Source organism: Mesoplodon densirostris, chromosome 2 (assembly GCF_025265405.1).
Source record: "Mesoplodon densirostris isolate mMesDen1 chromosome 2, mMesDen1 primary haplotype, whole genome shotgun sequence".
In the NCBI taxonomy this organism is placed as follows: domain Eukaryota; kingdom Metazoa; phylum Chordata; class Mammalia; order Artiodactyla; family Ziphiidae; genus Mesoplodon; species Mesoplodon densirostris.
The window spans coordinates 135816939-135829413 of record NC_082662.1 but is presented as its reverse complement, the minus strand read 5'-3'; the positions used below and the strand labels follow the sequence as shown (position 1 = coordinate 135829413).

Below are 12475 nucleotides of genomic sequence, written 5' to 3'. Positions count from 1 at the left end.
ATCAGATGGCTGCCAAATGGGGAATTAGGATCAGTAGACTTGTGATTTTGTTTTAAGGGAAGTTCATATAACGTCTTTTTTTTTTTCTTCAAAAGAAAAAAAAAGGAAGAAATTAAGCATCATTAAAATAAGCAGCAGTGGGCTTCCCTGGTGGCACAGTGGTTGGGAGTCTGCCTGCCGATGCAGGGGACACGGGTTCGTGCCCCGGTCTGGGAAGATCCCACATGCTGCGGAGTGGCTGGGCCCATGAGCCATGGCCGCTGGGCCTGTGCGTCCGGAGCCTGTGCTCCGTGGAGGGAGGGGCTGCAGCAGTGAGAGGCCCGCGTACCGCAAAAAAAAAAAAAAAAAAAAAAGCAGCAGTGAGGCATAATCTTAATGGATATTGAATTTCAGGCACTATCTGATTTAAAAACAGGGATTGGAAGGGGCTTCTACTTCCTCAGTTTTGCCTGTGGGTACCTATGAAATCTGGGGTGCAGGTAACCAGGGAGGGAGTAGAGTTAAAGAAGGGGCGAGGGGAGAGAGGGAGAGAGGGAGAGAGAATGTTAGAGTCTATATTCAGAAAATGGGCTTTTTATAGATAAGCAACTCTTTTTTTTTTTTTTTTGGCCGGCCGTGCGGCATGCGGGATCTTAGTTCCCCGACCAGGGATCAAACCCACATCCCCTGCAGTGGAAGCACGATGTCTTAACCACTGGACTGCCAGGGAGGTCCCTATAAGCAACTCTTTTGATCTATCCCTGCTCTTAAAAAATAATCAGTGAATAATATCTAACCAGCTTACCTAAAAAAGAAATCAAAACCAATGTTGATGTCCATAGAGTTTGACAACATATGGTAAATTAAAACACGAACTGCAATAAAAGATAGAAAGTCTTAGTAGCATGCTTCTCAAAGTTCTCAGTTGTAGCAGTATCACCTGGGAACTTGTTAGAAATAAAAATTCTCTAGGGCCCACTCAAGACCTACTGAATCAGAAACTATTGGTAAGGCCCCCAAACAGTTTTAAAAGCCCTGATGAACTTTTGCTGGGAATTAAGAGTACAGAAACAAACAAAGGTTTGAAGGTAGAGTCTTCTTTAAATTCCAGTTTATTATCTGGAATTCTGCACTGAATGAAGTCAGTTTGGATAGATCCATAAACTACCAACAGAGGGCAATGATTTTTAAATGATTACGAAAAGGAAAATGATTCATATTCTTTCTTTATCTCTAAGGTTTGATACAACTGCAGAAGTGGCAACTTACTTATTTTTCTTCTTGAGTTTAGGAGTCCATTATCCTGTGCAAGTTGTTTATTAGAAGGTGGGGTGCATTTTCTAACAGAAATAACTTTATGAATAATGACCAACTTCCTAGAGAAGCCCACAAGTCTGTTTAACCCACCAATTATTAAAAGTATGGTGGTGAGGATCTAACAGCTCTGCAGAAGCTGGTCACCTGGAATTCCAGAGATGCCTTCTAACCAAAGGACAGGCTCTTCCCTTCTTCACTTCCTTTTGGTAGCAGGAAGATCAGGTGTACCTGGAGTAGATGTCCCAAAGAGACAGAGATGGGAGAGGGGAGGGGATTGTGACAGATGGCTCTCAAGACCAGGATGCTGTGAGGAGAATGGGGAGCTAGAGAGCCAGTTACATGTCGCAGAGAATAGCCAGAAGCTTAGGACCTGTGGCTTCCTGCTCAACACACTTCTTAGTTCCAGACTCACTCCTTGACCGTCTCCTTTCTGTCCCACCAAAGATCCTAGGGGTTGCTATGCCTACTTCCTTTGCCATTGCTCTTAGTGTGTTGCTTTTGACTAGGGCTTCCTTCTATCTAGGGTTCATAGAATAGAACAGTCTCTCAATTTCCCTTCTCTCTTGCCTTTGAGAAACTGTGAATTTTATCCCAAATGCTGAAAGACAGCTGACTAGAAATAAAAAGTATCCTTGTTAATGCTTATCCTTCCCTCACTCCATCCCATGATTACTATCACCACCCTGATCATCTACTCTTTCTCACCTCTCCTCTCCTCTCTTCTCTTTTCCTTTTCTTGTCACTTTGATCTGCTGAAGGAAAGTTAAGAAAAGAAGAAAGGGAGAAAAGAATAAGAAATAAACCCAGAAAGATGTTCTTGAAATGAAGGGCATAAATTCTTGGGTCGAAAGGGCTTATTGAAAGCCTAGCACAATGGATGAAAACTGAACCACAGCAAAAGGTACATCCTTATGAATTTGCAGAACATTGTGAAAAAAAGAGCTTCTAGAGGTTCACTGTGAAAGATGAAGGATTTGAATGCTTTTGACTTCTCAACAGCAAGACAATGGGCAATGCTTCCAAAATTCTGCGAGAAATGATTTCTAATCTAGAATTCTACATCCAGACAAGCTATTAACTGAGTACAAGTCGACATATTAGGTCTCAAAGGTTTTGCTCCCTTATAGCCTTTCTCAGAAAGCTATTAGAGTTTGTCTTCAACCAACAAAGACAAGTAAACCAAGACATCAGAAGACACGGGGTGCAGAAATTGGGGGCTCTAACTGGATTAAGTGGAGTGACTTCCCAGGATACTGGAGTGGAGACAGCCACACAGCTGGCAGTGGATCAGTTCAGAAGCCTCCAGGGAGGACTTCTTTATGGAAATGGAGTGGATAGACCAACTAATGTGTTTTAATATATTAAGAAGAAACTTATTTATCTGTGGGAGAGTTTGGAGTCAAATTAGTGACAGGTAAGCTAAGCAAATGAAAAGACAAAGTCTATTATTAGAAAACATTGCAGGAAATGAAAAGTAACCACAGTCATCACATGAAGAATAATTACATGACTTAGCTGTGTCTAGCATTCATCTAGTTATAATAATATAAGCACAGATAATTGGCTCACCAAAATGGTGATATAAATATCCTGGGAGGATGGGGCAATGGGAAAAGGAGTGGGGTTTGAGTATGAGATTGGAAGAAAGGGATGGGGTAGTAGGAGGAAGCTAAATTCTCAGAGGTGGGTGGATGATGCCTGAAACTGAAGCATCAGGACACAGTGATTTGAGCATGATGTTCAGATGTGGAGATCAATAGCAGAGCAATCAGCTAATTGAAAGTGGCTGCTTCTGTAGAACAGGAAATTGAAAAGGAAGAAGGCTGAGAGGACTAAGCATTTTTAAAAATGTCTTGGCCATTTAAATGATGTGTATGTATAATGTGTACAAAAAGAAACACAAAATTTTCTAAAGAGAAATGAAAATTTTGCTGTCCTTCCCCCCAAATTCCATACAGCAATTTCTAATTAAGGGTCAGAGAATACTGTCTTATTTTTCTCTGGGTAGGACCCAGAGCTCTTGGTGTGATACAATATTAATATTATAATACAATAATATTACTGGGCTGGAGGAGCAGCTTCGATCCCGTCTTGTGTGAGGTTATTTATGAGCTTAGGAGAGCTGTGTCTGCGTTATTCAGGCTTGACCACTTCTGCTTTTCATCTGGCTCCTTTTGTTCAGATTGGCACCACTCCTGGCACCTTTCCAGAGCTGGCAGTCCTCTTTCCCATCCTTGTTTGCAATTCTTGTTGGGTGGATTCGTGTCCTCAGTTTACCAGGCAGCTGTGTCCAGTGCTACTGGGCAGATTTAACCAAAGATTTCCTTCCCTTCCTTCTAGATCTATGCCTTTATTATTTTTCCCTCCCTTAGTCTGTCAGCCAAGCCTGAGTAAGATTATTTGAAAGAAATGATTGGGGTGTATCCATACAATGGGTTATATTCATCAGTAAGAAGGAATGAACTATGGATACGTGCAACAGCATGAATGGATCTTGGACATTCTGCTAAGTGGAAAAAGTCAGTTCTCAAAAGGTCACATACTGTATGATCCTATTTATATAATGTTCTTGAAATGACATAATTATAAAAAAAGGAGAAGAGATTAGTGGTTGCTGGGGGGAGTGATTATAAAGGGGTAGTATAAGGGGATGGCTGTGGTGATGGAACAGTTCTGTATTTTGAGTGTGGTACTCAGTACATGAATCTACGCATGTGACACTGTGACACAGAATTATACATACACTTTACGGCAATGTGAATCTTCTGGTTTTTATATTATGCTCTAGTTATGTAAGCTGTATCCAGTGAGGAACCTGGCTAAAGTGTACACACATGGAATCTCTCTGTACTATCTTTACAGTTTTCTGTGAATTTATTATTATTTTAAAATAAAACATTTTTTAAAAGAAACAAACTATTGCTATATGCAACAACATGGATAAATCTCAAAATAATTATGCTGAATGAATAAGCCAGTCGGAAAAGAAAACAAAAAAATACAGATAATTAGACTACATCAAATCTAAAAACTTTAATGCTGCAAACCATACCATCAAGGAAGTGAAAAGACAACCGACATGATGTGAGAAAATATCTGCAAATCATGTATCTGATAAAGGATTTATATCCAGAATATATAAAGAACTCTTATAACTCAATAATAAAAAGACAAACCCAACTGAAAAATGAGCACAGGATTTGAGTGGACATTCTCCAAGAAGACATGCCAATGGTTATTAAGCACATGAAAAGATGTTTAACATCATCAGTCATGTGAGAAATGCAAAGCAAAGCTACAGAGAGATAGCAGTTCACACTCACTAGGATGGCAATAATCAAAAAGACAGATAATAACAAGTGTTGATAAGAATATGGAGGCATTTGGGACCCTCATACACCACTGGTGGGAATGTAAAATAGTGCAGCTACTTTGGAAAATACTATGACAGTTCTTCAAAATGTTAAACATAGTTACCATATAACACAGTAATTTTACTCCAAGAGAACTGGAAACATGTTCATACAAAAACTTGCACAGCAGTGTTCATAGCAGCATTATTCATCAGTTGAAAGGCCCCAGTGCCCATGAACTGATGAATGAATAAATGAAATATGGAGTATCCATACTATCCATAATATTGTCAACGATAAAAAGGAATAAAGTACTGATGCATGCTACAACATGGATGAACCTTGAAAACATTATGCTAAATGAAAGAAGCTAGTCACAGGAAGCCACATATATTATTTAATTTATAAGAAATATTCAGAATAAGGAAGTCAAAAGGGACAGAAAGTGGATTTGCAGTTGCCTAGGATTAGGGGATTAGGGAGGAAATGGGGAATGACTGATAAATGGGTATAGGAATTTCTTTTGGGGGGGCATGAAAATATTCTAAACTTAGATTGTGCTAATAGTTGCACAACTCTATAAATGTACTAAAGCCATTGAACTGTACGTTTTAAATGAATGCGTTTTATGATGTTTAAAAAGAATATATACTGTATGATTACATTTATATAAAATTCTTGAAAATGCAAGCTAATCTATGGTGACAGAAAACATCAGTTGCTTGGAGATGGGAGGCGGAGGGGGAGGGATTATAAATGCACATGACAAAACTTTTAGCGGTGATGGATATGCTACTATCTGGATTGTGGTGATTGTTTTATGGGTGTATACATATGTCAAAGCTTATCAAATTGTATACGTCAACATGTACAGTTCATTGTATGTCAATAGTAACTCATTTTTAAAGTAAGGCATAGCAAAAACATGTGAAATTCACTAATATGACAAATATTTATTGGGTACTGGTATAGCATTAGCTCCCCCGGCTGCAATGGCAAGGAAAAGCTGAGTCCAGCCTTCAAGCCTACTGTAAGGGCACAGGCAAAGAAAGAAGAATATGATTGCAAAATGGTGTCTATAACACGAGCTCAGTGGAAATACAGATAGTCCCTGACTTAGGATTTTTCGACTTTATAATGGTGTGAAACCGATATGCCTTCAGTAGAGACTGTACTTCCAATTTTGAATGCTGATCTTTTCCTGGGTTAGTGATATGCAGTATGATATGCTCTTGTGATGCTGGGCAGCGGCAGTGAGCTGCAGCACCTAGTCAGCCACGTGATCACAAGGATCAACCATTCTGTTTTTCACTTTTAATACAGGATTCAATAAATTACATAAGATATTTAACACTTTATTATAAAATAGGCTTTGCTTTCCACGACTTTGCCCAACTGTAGGCTAATGTACGTGTTCTGAGCGCATTTAAGGTAACTAGGCTAAGCTGCAATGTCTGGTAGGTTAGGTGTATTAAATGCATTTTCAACTTAACGATATTTCCAATTTATGATGGGTTTATTGGGTTGTAACCCTATCGTTAATCGAGGAAGATCTGTACACCTGGGGAGTTGCAGTCACGCTCACAGGGACAGATGGAGGAGAGGAGTGTTGGGGAGGCTTCCTGGAAGAGAGCTTAGCATTCAAGGGCAAATGGGGGTTACATGTAAAATGTGGGGTTTTATGACATAATGGTCCTTCTTCATGACACTAATGTAGGCGGAGCAACAGTATCATGTAGTAGGTGCTTGTTACATCTCCAGGGGACCTGATTTTATTCTGTTCATATCAAAGCCATGCTTTTTTCCCCAGGAGCCACATCACAGTAAAGTCGATTGTTGTGTTGACATGCACCTTAACAATAAATACAAAGCAAAGATATAACATCCTTCAATGCTGTTGGCAGACTTGCTATTATTTAATTATTTGTGATTACATTTTTAAAGTCTGTTTGCTATGTTGTTTGCTGTGTGAGAGCCAGGACTGAGTGGCACATTCCCCATCCTGTCTCTGGCAGGTAGTGTAGTTGGCACATAGCAGAGCTTTAAAAAGATGACTTGATGATAGGTTTGGATTTGGGCTGGTTCAGAGCACATAAGAACACATTTGACTGATGGCTTCAGGCATGGCTCAAGCTTTTTGTGATAAAACGTATATAGTGAAGCAGTCCAGATGTCCTGTCCCCAGCCCCCACTGCTGTCTATCTCCTACTTCTGGCCCCAGTCATGCCAGCTGCCCCACCCTAGCCCTGCCTCCCACAAGTTTGTCCTAGTGGCCTGGTGTTTGGAGACTCTTTCTTTTGGTCCACTCCCAGAGGCTCATGGGGTGAGGTTCTTCTGAGAAGGTCAGAAGCATCTGCCATTGGGTGGGCAGCTCTGACCATTGGCCTGCTCTGAGCAAGCTGGGCGTTCTTGGGCCCTAGTTCACGGATCACTGATATGTATTTTTCCTCCTCCTCTTTCCTCTAGCACTTCTGTATGCCACCATCTTCGGGAATGTGACAACCATTTTCCAGCAGATGTACGCCAACACCAACAGGTATCATGAGATGCTCAACAGTGTCCGGGACTTCCTGAAGCTCTACCAGGTTCCCAAGGGACTGAGCGAGCGCGTCATGGATTACATCGTGTCTACCTGGTCCATGTCCAGAGGCATCGACACAGAGAAGGTAAGGAGGCGACAGGCTCAGGTAAATCACTTGTCTCTCGGCTTTCCCAGGGAGACCTGAGGCTCACCTAGGGCAGTGCTTCTCACACCTTACTGTGCATCTGAATTCTCCTGGGTATAGTTTTGGAATCCCAGGTCCTACCTCCAAAGATTTTGATTGCTTCCAGATCAGCCTTTCTCAAGAACCGGCAATTAAGAGATATTATTTTAGAAATTGGAAAGGCAGGGGTGTCTCCTGGAGAAGAGCCAGACTTGCAGTCTAACTGTCTAGGACAGGATTTCCCAGGCTGGTATGCTGATAAGAATCAGGGCCACCCAGGGTGAGATGACCAGTGTTACTGATTTTCCTTTCACCTTGGACTCCAAGATGGCACAGCATTGCTGCTGATCTGCTCTTTTTTTTTTTTTTTTTTTTTTTTTGCGGTATGCAAGCCCCTCACTGTTGTGGCCTCTCCCATTGCGGAGCACAGGCTCCGGATGCACAGGCTCAGCAGCCATGGCTCACGGGCCCAGCCGCTCCATGGCATGTGGGATCCTCCCGGACCGGGGCACGAACCCGTGTCCCCTGCATCGGCAGGCGGACTCTCAACCACTGCACCACCAGGGAAGACCATGATCCGCTGTTTATTCAAACTTGCGCTATTTTGTTCATCATGGATTTTTTGCATGAATTTTGATTTTTCAGAGTATTACCCTAAACTCTGATTTATCTTGGTGACTGAGTTTTTAGCATCTCCTTAAATTTTGTGTCCAAGGCTGTTGCCTTACTCTAGTCTTGGCCCTGCTGAGAATCCCATGATATGGTCATTAAAAACAGATTCCCAATATGTATAACTGATTAAATTTGTTATAAAGCAAAAAAAAAAATAATAATAATAATAAAATAAACCCTAAAAACATTAAAAAAAAAAAAAAAACAGATTCCCAGCCACAATCCCAGATCTTTGGAATCAGAATTTTGTGGGGAGGAATGGGGTGGAGCAGGGATTGGAAATCTGCATTTTTAACAAGTGTCCTATTTTTTAGACAAGCCTGGGAGAGACCGACCAAGGGCTTGTGCCTTAATAAGCAGTTGATTTAACCAGAGCATCCCTTAGGCTCCTTTTTAGGCATCAGTTTTCCCACCTGTAAAGTGGAAATGGCAGTAAATATCTATCATTCTCCAAGAGTTGCATTATTCTAGATGCATTTCAATAAAGTGAAGAAAATTTGGTGGTACTGGAAAGAATAGAGAAAAGATACACTGGACTTTCGATTAATCATTTATGAAACCTCCTTTGTAATATTTTCTATGAGCAAAGATGTAATCCTAGGTTAGTTTTTCTCTGCTTCTCAAGTCTTTTTAATGGCACTTCTCTGTTTAATCAGCATTCCTTAAGTACTCAGGGAATACCGATACCTTTCATTTTTAGAATGAGGCAAACAGAACGATATCACGATTGCAAAAATACCTTATGACGCCTTCAAAGCCAAATTCAGCTGCCTTGGGGATCAGCTCTCCATGCTCCTGGCCTTTCTCCATTGGAAGAGTCAGCTGAGAGTTGACAGTTTAATTGGGGAAATTTAACTAAATTTAACTGATCCCAACTTAAAAGGAACAATACCTTGATTTTATTGAATATCTGCCATAATAACAACAATAACAAGCTACCCTGTCTTGAAGGTGCATTAAGAGCAGATGTTTGCTGCACAACTGCACGTGCCTGGCCCTGCATTCGTGCTTCACTTAGGCTTCATGACAACCCTGGGAGGCATCCACTCTTATTTCTATTGAAGGGATGAGGACACAGCAACCCAATTCATTTTATTAATTACCCCTGGTCACAGAGTTAAGAATGGCAGAGTCAGGGTTTGAACCCAGTTTTGTCTGACTTCAAAGTTTGTGCTTTTCCTACTATTACTTTTTTTTTTTTTTTTTTTTTTTGCGGTACGCGGGCCTCTCACTGCTGTGGCTTCTCCCGTTGCGGAGCACAGGCTCCGGACGCGCAGGCTCCACGGCCATAGCTCACGGGCCCAGCCACTCCATGCATGTGGGATCTTCCCGGACCGGGGCACGAACCCGTGTCCCCTGCATCAGCAGGCGGACTCTCAACCACTGCGCCACCAGGGAAGCCCTGTTTTGTTTTTAATTTAAAACATGTACTGGAGGGAAGAAGGACGAGTCCAGGTGAAGTTGCCCTCATTTCTCAGACAGGCAGGTCATCGGTTGGGTGGGACTTCAGCCCTGGCTTTGCTAACCCCTGGCGCCACTGTGCCTGTTGTTTCTGCTCTGCTATCTCAACCAGGCCCCTGTAGCTTCTGTGGGTGCCTGGCAGCTGATGGAGCAGAAAGGAACTTTGATCTCTCAGCCCTGGGGCTCCCTTTCCCAGGGGCCAGGATGCCTTTGTAAATCTGGTTGTTGGGAAAGAAACCCTTTCCTGCCCTCACTGCAGGGCTGGGCTGGGTGGCCGCCCATGGGAGACAGCACCCATCAGCACTGGCCCTCCCTTCCCCTCCCTGCTATCTCCCTGGAGGGCTCTGGGATTTGCCCCACGTCCTGATCTAGATGGAAGAGGGACTATTGTGACACTCAGTGCAGAGCCCAGCCCGGCCTGGGGTGGCCGCTCTTCCTTGGCAGGCAGCTCCTGGGGAGAAAGCCAGTCCCAAGGTTCTGAGCCCTTCCCTGGTTTCCCTCCCCTCCAATCCAGGTCAGAATGGTCAGTGATGACCAGGCGATGTGTGTGCAATGGAAGGGTGGGAGTGCTGGGCAACTCCCAATAATTATCTGATGACCTTGAGCACATCATTGGTCCCTCTGAGCCTCAGTTTCCTTGTCTCTGACACATGGAATCTAGATGACTTTTAAGAATAAGGCTGACCTCTAAGGCCCTTTTGGCTCTGACCTCCTGGACTTCAAAGCCTCCCTCAGGCTGACCTGCTGTTCTGCTGTGATAACAATGTCAGACATGGCAGCTCCCATGCATTGAGCCCTGTCACGTGCCGGGCATCGTACCAGGACTTTCACACAGCAGCTCATGGAATCCTCTGAAGAATTCTATAATCAAGTTAGAAGAAGAAGACTTGCGGAAAGAAGCATAGCTTCAAGTCCACACAACTAGTACATGCATGTGGAAGCCAGGACTTGAATCCAGATCTGCTTGATCCTAAAGCCTGTTCTCGCATCCATGCTTCATCCTGCCCCCACCCCTCCTCTCCCCCAGGGAGACTCCATGAACCTCTGTGGTGACATCTCCTTGGGGCCTTCATAGCCTCAGAGATCAGCAAGAGTGGTTTCTCCTCAAACCAAGTAGAAGGGCAGGTGGCCCAGGAAGGCTGCAGGGTCTTGAGCTGACACCACCCCCCACCCTCAGAGAGAGGCGTTCAGGAGCCCCGCCAGTGTGAAGCCAACAGAAGAATGATGGAGATGCTGATGGAGATGCTGATGGCCGTGAGAGTGTAATTTCTCCACTCCAAGTGCCCTCTCCTCTCCACATGTGCTTTCCCGTGGCTCTGGAACACTGCCCGTGAATAAAGCATTATCTCCACACACTGCCAGCAAAGCCCAGCCCAAGGGAAAGGAAATATTTAAAGGTGAAATCACCTAGAGAGCAAATCTTTGTTTCAAACCACTGGGCACAGTTTTGACTTGACAAGCAAGTGTTCCCCACTCCCTGGTGTTCAGCTTGGAGAGAAGAGGATCCAAATTAAACCTGCATTTCTACAGGAGTCTTGTTTTACTGAACCTGAAGGAGAAGTACTTAGTGAGCGCTCTGCCTAAGCACTGGCTAGCTGAGTTTTCCTCTGCCTCAGTCAGTCCTCCATCCCCACTCCCAGAGAACATGCTCACTTCCTCGGCATCCTACAGCCCCAGAGCAAGAACGCAGAGGCACATTGAGGATGGGGACCTGCGTTTATTGAGTCCCTTACTGGGGCCAGGTGCTGTCCTGAGGATGTGTACTGGTAGATATAATTTCATTGAATCCTCATAAGGCAACATTAGCAGCATGCTTGTTTACAGAAGAAACTGAAGTGTAAAGCAGTTAAGTCACTTGGAGAGGAAGGAACTGGGATTTCAACTGTTTGACCTCCTCTTTCCAGTGCGGAGCATGGGGGCATGCAGAGGGGTGGGACTGGAGCAGAGCTGTCCTGGGCAAGGTGAGATCTGAGCTGGGTTTTGAAGGAGGCTGGGAGACTTCCAAAGTCGGAGGTGAGCCCAGATGCAGAGGCAAATGGCCTGTGCTGAGGCAAAGAAGCAGGGGTGGGGAAGTAACCAGCACCCCAAGGAAATGTCTTCACTTAACACGTTTGGTTTTATGCCCCCAGCTTCGTTCACAGGCTAGGACAGGAGAAAGGATTATTTTAGGAACACTCCTGACTTCTCTGGAAAAGTACACTTGAAGGTGTCCTCTTGTGTTACTTTGTGCTTGCTACGTAAGGAGCTATGAATGATTTCTTGCAAAAATTTAGTCCAGAGAAATATTTCTCTCCATAGGAAAGGCTGAGAAATTTTTATTTCTTTGGAATATGAGACCCACATGGCCTCTTACAGTTCCCATTGTGCCTTGAGTTCCTAGACGCTGAGAGTCAAATTACAAGCAGCTGTTTTGGGCAGCTTTATCATATAGGAAGTGATTTGTATCTAAACTGGGCTCTGGAGTCAGACTACCTAGTTGGAAAGCCCAGCTCTGCAGTTTCCTGGCTGTGCAACTTTGAGCAAGTTATTGATCTTTCCTGTACTTCAGTTTCTCATCTGTAAAATGGTACCATAATAGCACTTACATCATAGGGTTTATGTGAGGATTTCAATTAGCTTGAAAATGTAAAATCACAACTCTCCTGACTTTCCCTCTGCTTTCTTTCTTCATTGTTCTCCTTAGCACTTACTGCTAAATGTTACTTATTTTGCTTTTTATTTGAAAATAGCCCTAACCACTGAATTTTACTTATTTTGCTTTTTATTTGTCCCCTCCCACTAGATAGTAAGTTACACAAAGGCAGGGGGTTTTGTTCACGCTACATCCTCAGAGCCTAGAATGATTCCCGACATACAATAAGGTATTCCGTAGATGTGTGTGAAATGAATGAATGACTCCAAAGTGCCTAGCAATGCCTGGTGCGTAGGAAGTGCTCAGTAAATATTACTTAATATCTTTCTTCAAATCACATCCACCTTCAATCCATC

The 12475-nt window shown here is 43.2% G+C and overlaps 1 protein-coding gene across 2 annotated transcripts in view; it reads left to right on the top strand.

Moving 5' to 3' along the window:
• KCNH1 (potassium voltage-gated channel subfamily H member 1) overlaps nt 1–12475 on the top strand; it is a 420384-nt gene that overhangs the window by 292876 nt on the left and 115033 nt on the right. For both annotated transcript variants that reach the window (XM_060088399.1, XM_060088398.1), the window contains exon 8: nt 7116–7315. In XM_060088399.1, coding sequence (XP_059944382.1) covers nt 7116–7315 — 200 coding nt within the window. The remainder of the gene's footprint in view (nt 1–7115; nt 7316–12475) is intronic.